The 16,445-nt window shown below is 43.2% G+C and overlaps 1 protein-coding gene across 1 annotated transcript in view; it reads left to right on the top strand.

The window, feature by feature from the left end:
- Positions 1 to 10,401: 10,401 nt before the first annotated feature.
- The window catches only part of LOC102861179 (maltase-glucoamylase, intestinal-like), a 113,403-nt gene continuing 107,359 nt past the window's right edge, over positions 10,402 to 16,445 (top strand). Inside the window, exons 1-3 of the mRNA XM_006887236.1 lie at positions 10,402 to 10,494; positions 12,820 to 12,937; positions 14,960 to 15,060. Of these exons, the coding sequence (XP_006887298.1) occupies positions 10,402 to 10,494; positions 12,820 to 12,937; positions 14,960 to 15,060 (312 nt within the window). The remainder of the gene's footprint in view (positions 10,495 to 12,819; positions 12,938 to 14,959; positions 15,061 to 16,445) is intronic.

A 16,445-nucleotide genomic window follows, 5' to 3' on the forward strand; every position in this document is an offset into this window, starting at 1 on the left:
TATTATTTTTTTTGGGAAGCATGTAAGGGCGTGTGTATGTAGCATTTTGATGTGTTGTAGGGTTTGTGTTTGGGGAAGGTGAGACGTCTGGATGGTTCGTGTGAGAAGGAGTGAGTGCCAGGTGAAAGGATAGACAGACAGTCAGTGTGAGGTAGAGTGGGGTGTCGGGGGTAGAGGAAGGCAGGGGAGAAGGTCAGAATGAGATGAATGGGGTGCTGGGGGAGAGGACAGGTGAGTGAACAGTGTGGCATGGAAGGGTGCTGAGGGACAGGAGGCGGGGTAGTGTAAGAGCTAAGTGTCAGGGGAGAGGAGGGCAAGTGGAGGGTTAGAGATATAGAGCCGCATGCCAGGGCCGGGAGAATGTGGGTGGAGGGCAGTGATGACAATGTGATCCCTCAGTACACAGCTCAGTCATTGTCAGCTGTGATTACCACTGTCATTAGAGCGCATTACACTTTGTGCCTTTTATGCATAAAGAATACGCAAAGATTCTGTTTTTCTTTCTTTGAAATTATTTTTTTTTCTTTTAAAAGTACGTGTTGTTGTTGTTAGGTGTCATGGAGCCAAGTGTGACTCAGCGACCCTGTGAACACCTTGCGTGAACCCTGTCCCACCCTGCGCCATGCTTCCTCTTCATTTCTGATGCACTTGAGTTCATCTCTGCCGTCTCTGGGGCAGTCCATGCTGATGAGGCTCTCCACCTTCCCAAGCACGAAGTCCCTTTCCAAAGACCAGTCCCCATAACCGCATGCCTCAAGTGTGTGAGGTGAAACGTTGACATTCTTGCCTCCGTGGCCGCTGCCCTTCCTCCACGACGTATCTGATTATTCTTTGTGCAGTCCCTGCCCCCTAATGCCTGTGAAGAGATTTCTTGTCTTTTCTTCAGTTTTGCTTCCTTTGCTTTTGCCAGTTCTCTTGATCTTAGCTTTCTCTAAACTGCCTTCTTAAGTTGGACAACATTTACTGATGCTGTTCTGTCATAGATCGCCAGTGTTTCTAGAAGAGATATACCACAAATGACTATCTTTAGCAAACAAGGACATATTTCCTGTGGTTTAAGAGGCCAGAAGTCCAAACTCTGGGCGCCAGCTATCAGAGAAGGTCCTCCCTGTTGCTTGTGGAGGGAAGGCCTCGTTTCCTTCAGCGTCTGTCGGTCAGGCACTTGCCTCTTCCTTCTCCAGTATCAAGGATCACCCGTGTGCAGGGGCAGGTTCGGAAGGATGTGCTCCACACCTGGCAATTATTTCCTGGTCGATTGAGATCCTTCATCTTGACTAGCTTTTCTTCCCCCTTATGTCTTCTGGGGAAAAAAGAAAAGAAAAGGTACCAGAGGCCACACTAGGAAAACTCAGTAGGTCCGATCAGGGTCGTGTTGCGTTCCACTCTTCATTCTCTTGCGACACCTGAGTCTCTCAGATCATCAGGACCTCATTCCTACATGTCCTTCTAGGGGACGTTACTCAACCCAAAACTAACTATAATCAGGAAGAAGAGGAAAAGAAAATGTGGAGGAAAAGAAAAACACTTCAGTGTTTGTTGTTACTATTCTTGTTCTTTAAGGAAAGAATTCCTTTCTGCTTCTAGAATAGTTACCCATAGAAGTAGCAACTAGAAATGATGACATAAAAGAATTCTTGATAAGAGGCAAGAAGGATCTTAAAACCACAAATGATGTTTTAGTTGAATCTCATATTTAGCCATGTGTATTAATTATTTTGTCTTTAAAAAAGTACAGTCTGAATGCTCTTTGGAAGCAAGGCTTATGAGACTTCATCCTACATAAGTTGAGCAGGTTGCCACGAGGGGCCAATCCTTGGAAAAGAGTATCATGCTTGCAAAAGCAGGTTAGTCAAAGAGACTAGGCCCCTCAAAGAGCTGGATGGACACAATGATTGAAACAATGCGTGTCAACACAGCAGAGCCTGGGCGGATGGCACAGGACCTGCAAGATGCCCATCTGTGGACATAGAATCGCTGTGCACTCAAATGTACCTGACAACAAAATTAGTTATCCATTTGAGTGTGTGTGTAATAAATTATTCTTCAAGTTTAACAACTTGAATCAACAAAGATGATCTCACAATTTCTGTGGATGAGGACTGTGAGAGTGCTTTACTGGGTGAGTGTGGCTCAGGGTCCCACAGGACCACGCTGTCCAGGGCTGTGGTCATATGAAGGAAGGCTCAGTGGGGATCGAGAATTTTCTTCCAAGGTGGATGCCTTGACTGGCTGTTAACAGACCTTAGTTCCTTCTTTGGTGACGGCCCTTTCCACAGGGCTGCTCGGGTCTTCTGACCACATGGCGGCTTGCTTCTCTTGGAGAAATTTGAGAAAAAAGCAGACAGGTGCTGCAAAGCTGGAAGCCAGACCCCATCCCTCTGCTGTATTAACTTTGTTAGAACAAATCACTTAGCCCACACTAAGTAGGGTGAGAACTTGACCTCATCCCTGGAACAGAGGAATACTGTAGAATTTGAAGCCTTCCCTCCTCCCCAAAATTCACTGTACCATAATTTTTGATGTTAGTGAATTCTATTTTACTTCCTATACACTCGTTAATGATAGCAAAGTGCCTTCATTCTGATACTGTGCCCGTAATGTTTCTGTGTTCTTCTCTCCCCACGCTGCCTTTCCGTTTCTCTCCATCCAATTTCCCTGCCCCTCTTTCCTTCTTAGCTTTGCTCTTCAGCTAAAATTGCATGTCTCATCTCATAGAGTTCACAGTTCCAAGGAAAACCATCCTCGTGGGTGTTAGAGTTTAGGCCAATCTATTAATTGGTTAAAAGAGGACCTGGAGGGCTGTCTTTAGTTCTGGGCTGAGAGGATGCCTGCTGCGGTGGCCTCATGGGTAGTGAGTTGTGCTGTCAACCCCAAAGCAGGCCGTTGGAATCCACTGGCTGCTGTGTGGGAGAAAGCTGGGCAGTTTCCTTCTGTGTAGTTTACAGCCTCTGAAAACCCACAGGAGAAAATGAACTCATGCATCTCCATTTCTCTCTGTGCGGGAAAAGAACACTGCATTGGCTAATAGAAACTTATCACTGGCCTAGGAGAAGCCAGTCTTTGTGGACTAAGAACTCAACTGCCTTCCCCTAAGGTATTAGTGGAGGTTGCATGAGGACATATACAGCGGAGAACGGGGTGACAAGGAAGTGGCCCACTCTGTGACCAAGCTGAAAACTTAAGACACACAACACAGGGTCATGAAGTAAGCGTTTAGGGGAAGGAAGGAGGGAGGGTTTTTACAAGCAGCCTGGCAGAAGACAGACAGGTGGTGGATGGAGAAGGTAGGTTTGGATGGACAAGACTGTTAGGGCTAAAACTCCGTGTATTTCTGCCTAGTTTTCTGTACCTTTGATCTGAGATTAGGAGTGCATCACTTGGTACATGGAGTCATAAATCACTTAGAAGATAGCAGCTCTTATCAAAACACATTTATAAAGATAAGAGCAGGAACATGTATTATTGTTACGTGCTATTGAGTCACCTGTGACTCATAGCAACCCGATGTACAGCAGCTCCGAAGCCTGTCCTATCCTCAGTCAGTCTCAAGGACTCCGAAACACCTACCCCCATTGCCCTAGTTGCTGTAGCAATCCTTCTTATCCAGGGTCTTTCTTTCCTGTGCTGTCCCTCCATCCTTCCAAGCATGACGTCCTTTTCTAAGGACCAGTTCCTCTTGGCCACATGTCTAAAGTATGTGAGACAGAGCTTCAAAATCCTAGCCACCAAGGAGAAACTTGGTTTCACCCTAAGACAGACCTGTTTGTTTTCTTGGCTGTCCATGGTATGTCCAAGACTCTTCTCCAGCACCACAACCTTCTTAAAATGGTTAGTCAGTTACACTGTTCCTTTAATAAGTGTGGAGCTGGCATATGACTCTGGAATATTCTTTTTCTTGCCTGAGATCACCCTCACTGTCTTCTCTGTACGTCAGTGTTAGTTTCCAGTGAGTAAGTCCCTGCCTCACGATGACTTAATGTTCAATCCACTCCCGTAATCCATTGTGGACGGTCTCGGTCCTTAGGGTTTCCATTTTCAGAAACACATTCATGGCCCTTTCGTCCCATGATCAATAATAAGAAATAGCATTTGGTGCTCTAGAATTTAAAGTCTTCATTTGACCCTTAAAATAAGAAGGTGGTAATAGTTAATAACACACATTGTTATTATTGTAGGGGCCACCAAGCTGAGTACGACACATAGATAAGGACTATCAATTCCACGTTGTTATTGTTAAATGCTGTCAAGTTGGCTTTGAATTATAGAGACTTGAGGTTCAGCAGAACACAGCGCTCTCTGGTCCTGCACTGATCCCGTAGTCACCACAATGTCTGAGCCCGCCCTGCAGCCCCTGGTCGAGCCATCTCATTGAAGGCTTTCCTCTTTTTCCTGGACCACCTACTTTACCAGGACCTCTGGCGGCATAATTCATAGACAGTTACGCTGCTAACTCAAAGGCCACACCTCTCTGGTGGTTCTAATTTCCTCCCAGGCAATTTGCAGCCTCAGAAACCTGCTGGAAGGTCAGATGTGCCTCAGTTCTGACTTGATGGCAGGGAGTAGTCCACTAAGTACGGAGTTCTCTGCAGGCCCTGATCTCTCCTGAAAACATGTTCAAAGCTTCCTCCTTGGAGGAAGCATCACCATGCTCGTCTAAGGAAATTTCTAGCTGCATTTCTTCTAAGACAATTTTCTTTGTTCTGACAGCCATGGTATTTTCAATATTCTCTGCCTATATAATAATAATAATAATATTTCAAATGGACCAATTCTTTTTATGATCTTCTATATTCTTTGTACAGCTTTCACATGTCTATGAAGCAATTGAAAATACCATGACTTGGATCAGATGCACCATAGTTCTCAAAGTGACTTTGATTTGAGAATCAAATATTGGATTTTTAGTATTTAAAGATAGGCTTTACAGCAAATTTTACCCAATGCAATAGATTATTAGATTTTCCATCTAAGGAGATTGGCTTAGGGACCTTCAGCACATTTTCTTGGTTGCTACAAGGAAAGATGTGCTTAGGGACCCAGCCCAGCCCTACTAGTGCTCTACGTAGCACTGCCTTCAGTCCTGAGAAGGGGAGGACGAAAAATACTAGTAATTGCTTAGTCCAGGCATTTTTGGTGAAGGGAGAAATTGAGAAGCAAGAACTCTCTGCAAATTGTTTAAGCATAACATATTAAAAGCTCGCTGGGAATTTATATATCCTTTAGTTCAACCTAGTAACATATTAAAAGCCTGCTGGGCATTTATATGTCTTTTAGTTCAACCTCTTTATTTATTGATGATGGAACAGACGTTTAGAAGGCCCAAGTTAATTTACCAAGGTCATCTGGCTAGTTATTCTCAGAAAAATAAATAGTATAATGCAAGTTTTCTGATTCTCAAAACAAGATTGTTCTCTCTACTATGCATTTCTTCTGTTGCGTAGGAGGACAGTGACTTCATTTTCTCTTGTAGATTAAAGAACAAAGATTCAATGTCACTCAAGAAAAGCATCTTCTTCAGTTCTAGGTTGTGCTCATTGTGAATACAGGATTTCACAAGACAAGGTACAGCTCCTTTTGAGCAGCACGTTTGTGCAGTGTGACATGGCTATCCGTAGTCTCACATACTTCTGGAGAAGTGCTGTATTTGTGTCCATAGACATACCTTCTTTGAGGAAAATATGAAAAAATAGAGCCAACTATAAGTCCCATTAACTAAGGGTTGGTGAGATCAAGAAAATATTGCAATGGTGGACACTGGAGTCAGTAACGGCCTCCGTGACGTGTCTTGAATGTTGAAGGAGTATCAAGAAACCACAACACTCTAATTATTGAATCTGAAGTAGAGGGAATTGAGCTTCACTATTCTCATGTCTTCTGGTGACCTAGTCCAGATGGAGTTGTATTACTAACTCCTTTTAGTGGTTAGAACCTACCGTTTGGCTCCTTGGGAGAAAGCTGGCTAATCTCCCCCTGTGTGATTTACTTTTCTGAAAACCTGCTGGAGGATCGGCCATGGGTCCGTCCTGACTCCTCAGCAATGACTGGCTTTTGGTTTATCCCTAGTTAGCAGATAGGTTATCCCTGGGATTCTCAGAGCTTAGTTAAGTCAATGAAATGAAATAGTAAGTCTTTCCTTTCAAAGACAGTAAACATTACCTAAAAGAAAACTGTTGGAATTTGGAAGCAGTATCCCAAAGAGTGTGTTGAGGGACAATACAAGAATGTTAACCTTTCATGAGCAAACTCTTTAATTAATGACTGTCATATGATTAGAGGACAAAAGGGGGAGTGAGGGGAGGCCTTGTGAAGGTGAGCTAAGTGATGGGGTGCATGTCGCTGGAGTAGATGGCAGCAATGCCACCACTCAGTTAAGAACCAAAATGGTCCCTGATGACAGGTGCTGAGGGAAGTCTTTAGAAGGGGCTGCAGCTGAGGTACCGCCCTCACTCCAGTCTGTGTGTGGTGATTAAGTCAACAGCAAGGAAATTCCTCTAAGGTGGTTTGCACCTTCCTGGTTAAAGACGAGGAGCCTTTCCCTGGGACTGGTTCCAATGAGGCCGGTGACAGGGACAAACATGAATGACCCTGCTTGAATAGCTGCCACTGTCTTCAGCCCTTATTTCTTGTCAATCACGAGACCCACCCCTGGAAGTGTGACTTTTTATCCATTCACTTGGGAATTTATGTGGTTCTGCACATGGAAGCATTAGGATGGCAACATCCTGTTATCTGAGCAGTTACTTCATGTCTGAGGACAGCTTTTCGTGTGGCTTGTGTGGTCCAGGAAAGACTAGATGGCCTAACCCACAGTGAGGAACCACCTTAGGGTGGACTGGTGTATATAACAGATGGAAATTTAGATTTCAAACCTTATGAATGCTAAGAGCCAAATTTTGACTTCAAGTATTAGTTATATACACTTTCTGGATGAGAAGAGTACTGAATACCCCATGGATTGGTAAAAGAACAAACAGATATGACTTAGAGAAAATGCAGCCAGAGTGCTCCTTGGAGGAAAAGATGATAAAGGTTTGTCCCACATACTCTGGGCATGTAGCTAGGAGAGGGTATTCCTTGGAGAGGGAGATGATGTTTGGGAAGGTGAAGAGTTAGCAAAAGAGAGGAAGACCCTTGACCAAGTGGATTGACACAATGTCTGTGGCAATGGGCTCAAGTGTGTCAGAGATTGTGAGGACAACACAGGATAGAACAGGGTTCAGGTCTGTTGTTCATAGGGTTGTTATGAGTCATACTGAACTCGATGGAACCTAACAACAACAACAACAACAACAACAACAACAACAACAGCTTCTTGATAAGATGCATTCCTGAAACTGTTGCCACTGTTTTGTAATTCAGAAGCACAGAGAATTCCTGATGTGTTGTAGAGATACTGTGGTCTGCTTGGCTGGGAATACTGAACTTGAGAGTCTGAAACTCCACCAAGGTCACAGGGAGGACGCTGTCCATGTGGAAAGCCACTATTACATTGTTGCGTGTAGTCAAATAGGAATTGACAGAGGCAGCAAATCACATGGAAGGAGATTGCCAATTCTTCCTCCGCACCATTATATTAGCAAGGAACTACTAAGACTACTAGGATTGTGTCATTAGGACTCAGGAACAAACCTGAAGAAATTTCCAAAACTAAAGATGAAGCGATAGGATCATTAATATCAAAATCATAATGGCAATGGATTAGTGAACATAAATTGTGTTTAAATTCATGTGTTCATAAAGATATTGGACAAAATAAAAAAAAAATGTCATGAGTTCTATTTAGAGAATCAAAGGTAAACAATTCCTTAATGTGAAAACAAAGAAATACAGTAAGAGGAGCACTGGTGGTACAATGATCAAGTGCTTAACAGTTAACTCAGAGGTCAGTTGTTCAACACCCCCCCAACTGCTTCATAGGAGAGAAGACCCAACGACCTGCTCATGTTGGACTTACAGCCTAGGAAACCTCACGAGGCAGGTCTGCTTTGTCCTGTAGAGTCTCTCAGAGCAGCGACTGACCCCACAATTTAAAAAACAAACAAATAAAAGGATCCTGGTTGTGCAAAACTTTAAGTGTTTGCCTATGTTACCTTTTGATTTTAAAGGATGACGGTTTGAATCTCCATAGGGGATAGATTTGGTGATTTGTTCCAATTAAAATGATAACCTTGAAAACCCCAAGGGTATTTCTACCCTATCTTTTTTACATGCCCATGATAACCTTTAAGAACTCCGGAAGACAGCCACCTGATCAAATGACTGGAAGAGATCCATATTTGTTCCCATTCCCAAAAAAATTTCTAACAGAATGTGGAAATTATCAAACAATATCATTAATATCACATGCAAATACAATCTTGCTGAAGATTATTAAAAATGGTTAGAACAATGCGTCAATGCCAGACGTTCCAGCTGGGTTTAGAAAAGGCTGTGGCACCAAAGATACCATTATTGATGTCAGATGGATTTTGGCTGAAAGCAGAGAATATAAGAAGAATAAATGTTATCTTGACTATGTAATGGCATTTGACTCTGTGGGTCATAGGAAACTATGGCTAGCATAGAGAAGCATGGGATTTCCAGAACACTTAATTGTACTTGTTCAAAACCTATACCTAGACCAAGAAGCAGAACACAGAAAGGGACCACTGCAGGGTTTTAGATTAAGAAATGATGTGCTTTGAGGCTTTCTCCATACCTGTTCAATCTGTATGAAGAACAAATCATTTAGGAAGCTGGACTCTATGAAGAAAATCATTAATAACCTATGGTATGCATACCATACAACATTTCTCATTGAAAGTGAAGAAGACCTGAAGCACTTACTGTAGATCAAAGACTACAGCTTTCAATGGGTTACATCTTAATATCAAGGGGAAAACTCCTCATCACCACACCAATAGACAACATCATGATAGATGCAGAAAGGCTGATATTGTCAATAATTTCATCTTACTTGGCTCCACAATCATCACCCTTAGTACCAGTAATCAAGAAACAAACAAACAAATAAAAAGCTTTGGGAAAATCTGCTGTTAAGAACTCTTCAAAATTCCAAGAAACAGTGAAGTCAGTTTAAAGACAAAGGTGTACTTGATCCAGTCCATGGCCCTTTCAATCACCCGCTATGCATCTGACAACTGGACAATGAATAAGAATCAGAGAAGAATTGATGCCTTTGAATTGTGGAGTTGGACAAGAGTACTGAGTATCCCATGAACTGTCAAAAGAATAACCAAATACGCCCCGTCATGGATAAAGTGTGTCAGGATGTTCTTTAAAGACAAGATTAGTGAAGTTTCACCTCAGGTACTTCGGGCATGTTGAAATGAGAGGTCAGTCCTTGGAAAAGACATCATGCTTGATGCAGTGGAGGGGTCACTGAAAGAGAGGAAGAACCCAAACAAGGTGGATTTACACGGTGACTGTAACAGTGGCTCAAGTGTGTCAGATGAGGAGGATGGCACAGGACAATGTAGGGTAAGATCTGCTGTCATGGGGTTGCTGCGAGTCATGGTCAATTCAATGGCACCTAGCAACAACAATAGCCTTTAGGGAGCTTGGTGTCCTACTTGTTCACTTTATCTGGTCTTGGTTGGGGGTGGTCATGGGCCCATTAGTTTGTCCCCCCACCCCCGAGTCATGAGACGAGGTCTCTATCTAACCCGTATTACGATGACTTAGGCTTTAGTCAGTCTCATGGTTATCTGGTGCTCCCAGGTGAAGACCACACCCTGGGCCCCCTGTGCACCAGGTGTGGACGCCCCTGGTGTGCGTCCAGGTGCTGCTCATGGCCTGTGCTGACTACCAGAACCATCCAATGTGAAGCCATCTGTGAGGGAGAGAAGAGTAATCTCCTCCGTGCAATTTATAGCCTCTGAAAACCAGTTGCAGGTCTAGCTATGAGTCAGTTGCGACTGGATGGTACATAACAACAACAACAACAACAACAATACTCTTCAGGAACTTAACATAGATGAGGAAGGATTTCTCTCTGTAGGAATGTTGTGGTGGTGTCGTTGAGCCAGAACCAGCCCATAGCTTACACAGGAGAAGATTGCCCATTTTTCTCCCAAAGAGCAGCTAGGAGATTCGAACTGCATGCTTTAGGATTGGCAGCACAACTTCTTACCACTAGGCTACTAGACTCTCTGTAAGAATAGTTCAGTTAGTGAGTAAGTAGAGAATGATGAAACTTAGTGAAGTAATGGTTTTTAGGCAATGCTCACTACATTACTGTGACATCACAGAAAGATAACTCGAGAGGTGTTATATGTCAACTGCTGGCAGATGCTGCATCATTTATACAACATCTCATCAGAAAAAATAAAACATGGAAGGGCTCGGTGGACCTGTCTTGAGCTGTGTTGAATAAGAGAAATCGTTTCCAGTTCCTACGACATGCAGCTCTCAGTTGTGGAAAAGATAAGAACCATTGCTCGAGCTGTCTTTGGAGCCAAAGATACAGAACTCTCCCCGCAAGCACAGTCCAAAGTAAATTGCTACCTACACTCAACAGGGTATTGGAAACTTGCCCATCTGGCTGGCCAAGACCCATCTTTCTTTGTCTCACCAACCTGACAAGAAAGGGTTCTCGAGGGGCTTCATGTTGTCCGTCAGTGATGTCCGGGCCAGCGTCAGCCCGGGGTTCATCTGCCCTCTGGTGGGAACGATGAGCACCATCCCTGGACCACCCGGCCCTCCTTCTGTAACATCGACCTCGACATGGAGACCGAAAGTTCAGGGACTGTTCTGCGTGACCAGACTCTAGGACCAGGGTCAGGCTGCTGGAACCCCCACTGCTCCTCACCCTTCTGCTGCTCTGGGAGAAGAAAGAGTGGATCTGAACAATCTGGAGAGACGGTGAGATCGGCCAAAGATTTAGTCCTCGCTCCGGGTGACTTCTGTGTGTGACGGAGTGCGGCATTCTGCAGAAGGACCTATCCTCATTTGAGAGAAGCTCCTTTGTTTCCTCCTCCTGCCAAGCTCACATCACTTCCTGCTGCTGACCCCTTTACGATGTTTGTCGAATGAGGGCTGGGAAAGTAAAGTGTGTCAACTGAAAGGGACCATTGCTCACTAGGGCATTTTTATATTTTTGTCTTTAAACGGAAAAGAAATACATGTCTGGGGGGAAAGGAAAAAGAAACAATAAAATATTAATCTTATCAAATCTCTACCTAATAACTAATTTACAGGAAATAAAGAATGAAGAAATACATGGGTATGCTTGATTAATGCAATCAACAAAATCCAAATTGTGGGAAAATTTACTGAACAAATCCTGTATTTTAGAAAAAAAATTAGCCAATATAAATTACAATGAAAAAAACCCTTCAATTCTTGTCACAGTAGAACATATGATAAAAAGTTTATGAGACTAAAAGGGGATTTTAACACTAACCAACTATTTGAGGACATTAAAACGTGTTGTTATTTTTGGTGTGGTGATTTTGTTGTTGTTGTTATGTGCCGTTGAGTCGTTTGCGACTCATAGCGACCCTATGCACAACAGCCCTAAATCCTGCTCTATCCTGCGCCAACCGCACTGCCTCTGACACACCCATCCCGATTACCCCAGTCACTGAATCAATCCACCTCATAGAGGGTCTTCCCCTACTGCGCCGTCCCTCCACCCTCCCAAGCATGATGTCCCTCTCCAAGGACCCGTCCCTCCTGGCAACATGTCCAAAGTATATCAGACGAAGCCCCAGAATCCTTGCCTCCAAGGAGTAGCTTGGTTTAATCCTCTCCAAGATTAAATATTTTATCATGGTTGAAGTGAAAGTCTCAAAAACAAATTCATTTCCCATTTAGCAATTTCCACAAAGATTGTTTGATGCCATTGGCTGGTTCACCATTCTCCTAATTTCCATTTTGGGCTCCCTGTTTCCCTTTGTTCTGTTTTCCTGCCCTTTCTTGCCTTTCTAATATTTCTTGTGGGCTAATGCTCCCCTTTGGTCTCGTGTCATTGATTGACTGTTCTGAGGAGTGCATTCCTCTTGAGTGTTACTGTTCACTTTTTAAGCCTGTGTTTCATGTGACTCACAAGTGATCGCTGGGAGTTATAACTGGAAAGGTATTCACGGTTATAGTCTTGAGGGATTTTACCAGTGTCTACTAGACCAGAATGTCTAGTAGGTTTTTTTTATTAATTGAGTTTATTCTGCATTTACTTCCACTCTATCTGGCACTTTCTATTGTGGTCCTGGTCAGAATAGTTGGTGATGACAGGTGGGCACTATCTAATTCTTCTGATCTCAGTTGAGTGGAGATTGGTTCATGGGCTTCACTAATTCTTGGGACTGATGGTCGTGTTTTGATTATATAATTAGTTTTGTAAAATTTCTTATAATTTAAAGAAGCCTACTGAAGTATTTTCAGAGTCAGATATGTTTTTTTTTAATTCATATTTTTTTTTGAAAACATATTGGGGGTACAATGAGATGAGGGCTGGGGGCTAGAGTTAGATATGTTTTAAAATAATAAAGGATTCACTCACTCATTCACTCACCCCCACACTCCTATCAAGTCAGTTCTGACTAACAGCAACCCTTTGTCTATAAATAGAAGGAGACTGTCCACCTTTCTCCTGTGGAGCTCCTGGTGGATTTGAACCACCAGAGATTTGTAGCCTTTGATTTAGGAGCACAATTCACTGCTAACGATACCCCCAGAGCTAAGTTTGTAGTTTGGGTGATGGGCACCTGAAAGATTGTTATACTATTCCTTCTGCTTCCTTTGGCATTTTCCGGGAAAAGTTTTGCTACCTCTGTATTACATAACCCCCAATCTGACGTTTCCCTTCCTGTTTTGTAGATGGCCATGAAGAAGTTCTCCAAACTGGAGATCATACTCAGCGTTCTTCTGCTTCTGCTGTTCAGCATCACCATTCCTCTGTTTGTGCTGCTAGCCCAGAATACCTCAGGGTCGGAAGGTAACCGCGAATGCTCTGCTCTCTGTCCATGCACATTTATCAGGGCAAATTCCCTTTGCCAGGATAGGGATTGTCCCTTGATATATATGCGTGGGCACGGGCATATATATTATAGGTGTGCGAATAGAACCTGTTGAAATTGTGACCTTTCAGTAGATACTCACTGTAGATTTATGTGCAGGCTACTTTTTGAACTTCATTAACATAGTGCACCATTCTATAATGAACACTTAAAGTCTGTTTTCTGAATTTCATTGAATCCCAATTCTGAAAATAATGATAAAATATCCTTGTATAAGGATAGGACCATTATGAGTTGTAGTTGATTTGATGGCATGTAACAACAACAACAGAAACATCCCTATATAAAAGACAGTCATATAATTATATAGTCAATTAGAGTCCTTTAAGCTAAAATTTTGGTCTTTAAAAAGGAAGGATAATCTTCCCCAATTGCTATGAGTTGTTTGATCAGCATTGGCTGAGCTGGTTTGGCCTCCATGGGGCTGCACTGTGTTGAGTTAGCCAGGGTCCCTCTTTCTGTTCTGGTTCAGCCTCCCAAGAAATCCGGGCAGCAGAGCCTTATGGACCCTTTTAGCCCTCCCCAGCCACAGCAAATTCTGTTTTTATAGGAAGTTTGATTAGACGCCTCCAAAAATATTTGAATCCTAACATTCTGTGTTCCTGAAGATGGAGCTAATAGACTTCTGCAGAAGCTGACACAGATGGAGTTCTAGTAACCTACCCCTTTTACACTGGAAATTCTTTATTATTATTATTATACTTGTTTACTTACACAGTTTGAATACATTGTTTTTAACACAGGGACTTAAATTAGAAATTCTAATGAAAATAAAGCTAATCAAAAGCCTTGCTGTTTTGTCTTAATGCCATTATTCCTTTATTTTAGAAACACTGTTTTATTTGTGTGGAAGTTCACAAATTACATGCGGTTTTTTTTTCAGACAATCATTCATAGGTATTAGTTACCATTGATCGATGCAATTAACTTCCCCCCAACGTCTAAGCAAGCCCTTACTGTACATTGCTCTGCCCTTCTCTGCTTATTAATCTTTTCCTTTTCTCCCACCACATCCCCTATTTAATCCATATGTATGTCCTGTTCCATATTGTCAGCTCTTTGTTTTAGAACACAATAAATGCGCCTCTTTTATGTGACTGATTCTTAAGCTGAAATCCAAACTCTCTGGAGTAGGTTCCTGGGGGAAGATCTTTAGGGGAGGGGCGAGGGGCTCTGTTTACATTTCCTGGGTCTTAGAGGACTTGGCATTTAGTTAACAACAGGCCATCTACAGAAGTGGGGGAAACCTCTTTTTTCTTGGGAACCTGGGTGGCCTACACTGTAGGGAGTTGCTGAACCAGGGCAAGGGTGGTTCCCCTTTGAGAGTTCAAATTCACCAGCCACTTCACAGCAGAAAAATGGGTGGTCTCCCCTATGCCACCTCCTGCCTCTGAAACCTTTCTGGAGAGTCAGCTATGAGTCATTTCTAGCTCGGCAGCAATTGGTGTGTTTTTTTTTTTCTCTCTCACGCATAACTACTTATCTTTGCTCTTGTTAGACAAAAGCGCTAAAGACTCTACATAACCAAGTTGTTTGCCTGTGTTCTAGTAGTTAGAACCCAATCCCAAAAGTTCCTTTGGACTCCCAGGTTATAATTTGAAGTCCCCAGTACCAGATGGATGAAGGAGTCTAAATTCCCACTTTGGTGAGGTCCCATCTAGTGGTGCAGATAGACTGACTGCTTGCTCTTCCATGCCCGATCTCATAGGTGGAAGGGCTTGAGAGTAGAAGCAGCCAATGACGGCACGCATGCATAGAGAGGCAAGTCCAGCCCCAAGAGCGAGCTGAGATTTCACGAAGAGAGCAAGTGACTTTTGAGGACACGGGTAAAGCCCACCTCAGCCACAGCAGAGATGAAAACACTGGGGGAATTGAGAGTCATGAAGATTATTGCGTGTTGACTGTATCTGATGCCCTTTTTATGTTTGCTTCTCTGACAGTCTCAAATCCCGGGACAACTGTCCCACCTCTGTCTGCCGAGTGCCCTGTGGTAAACGAATCAGAGAGGATCAACTGTATCCCTGACAAGCAACCAACACAGGTTTGCCATGTGACTCTTGCTTTCATTTAAAAGAGTTTATGTCATTGCAATGTTTTTCTCTATTTGCAATTCTGCAGTGTTTGCATTATAGCCAGTGGGGCCTCTGATAATGTAACCTCCATCCGTGCATGCCTGGCTGTGGTCTGGCAAAAGCTCTTGCTAGACATAGCAGATAAAACACAGGTCAGGGACCTCTGGTTGCCTAGTGGCAAGAAGCTGCACTGCAATACCAGAGGTATGTGGTTTGAATCCACCAGATGCTCTGCTGGAGAAGGAGGGATGATCTTCTCCTGTACCAGTCAGATCTGATTTGACGGCACATACACAAAATAAGTAAATAAAATAAAACCCAAACAAACATAGGTCACCCAGGTAAACACGGGTCTCAGATAAACAGCAAATGTGTTTATAATGTAAGTATGATCTGTGCAGGGTCTGAGACTCTGTCTTTGAAGAAATAAATCCCCAAACTATTCTTGAATGTGGAGCAAAGATGACAGTGTACTTCCCGGATATGCTATTAAGAGGGAGCAGCGCCTGAAAAAAGACGTCATGCTCAGCATTTACGAGGCGCTCTGAGCTGGAGCCTAACTCAGTGGAAACTCACAACTACAACAGTGCGTTTGGTCTGCTAAGTCTTGCTGGGTCTAGTTCTCTTCTGCTCCATAATTGTATGTCTTCCCCTCAATCTGTTTCTTTTTCAGCTTTCTAAATATCAAAAGGCTATCATCCAGTCTTGACAACAGAAATTCACATGCATCCCAATTCCTTCACCCCCTTCCTCTGCCCACCTGTGACCCTGTAATTCCCCCTCTTCCCATCCTTAGTCTCCCTTCCTCCTCTCCTTCCTTCCCTGGACATTTATCCATATATTTCTAGTCATCCCTCCGCTGTTACATTAGAAGTCTTATGCAGTATTTGTCCTTAGGAGGCTGAGTTAGTTCACTCAGCATAATGTTCTCTAGCTTCTCCCGTGTTACATAGTATTTAAGGAATCATTGCTGCTGAGCGCTACATCGTGTGAATGTGATGGATCTAGTGGGGACTTGAAAAGACGGGGTGATGGTGGGCATAGATCTGTGCTGATTACTGATTAATTTTATAAAACACAGTTTATGAGAATGATCATATGAAACACAATGTGATTGAAAGGAATGTGTGAAACACAATGTACATGAATAGAACACAATGTATATGAATTTTAGGGAGCTGTGGTGGCCTAGTGGCAAGAAGCTGCACTGTAATCCCAAAGGCACATGGTTCGAGGCCACCAGCTTCTCCATAGGAGAAAGATGGGCAATCTCCTCCCGTGTGATTAACTGCCTCTGCAAACCGTCCAGAGGGCCAGCTATGGGTCGGTTCTGATTTGACAGCACACAACAACA

The sequence above is a fragment of the Elephantulus edwardii genome, unplaced genomic scaffold, assembly GCF_000299155.1.
Source record: "Elephantulus edwardii isolate Elephantulus edwardi_28Jun2011 unplaced genomic scaffold, EleEdw1.0 scaffold00055, whole genome shotgun sequence".
NCBI lineage: Eukaryota > Metazoa > Chordata > Mammalia > Macroscelidea > Macroscelididae > Elephantulus > Elephantulus edwardii.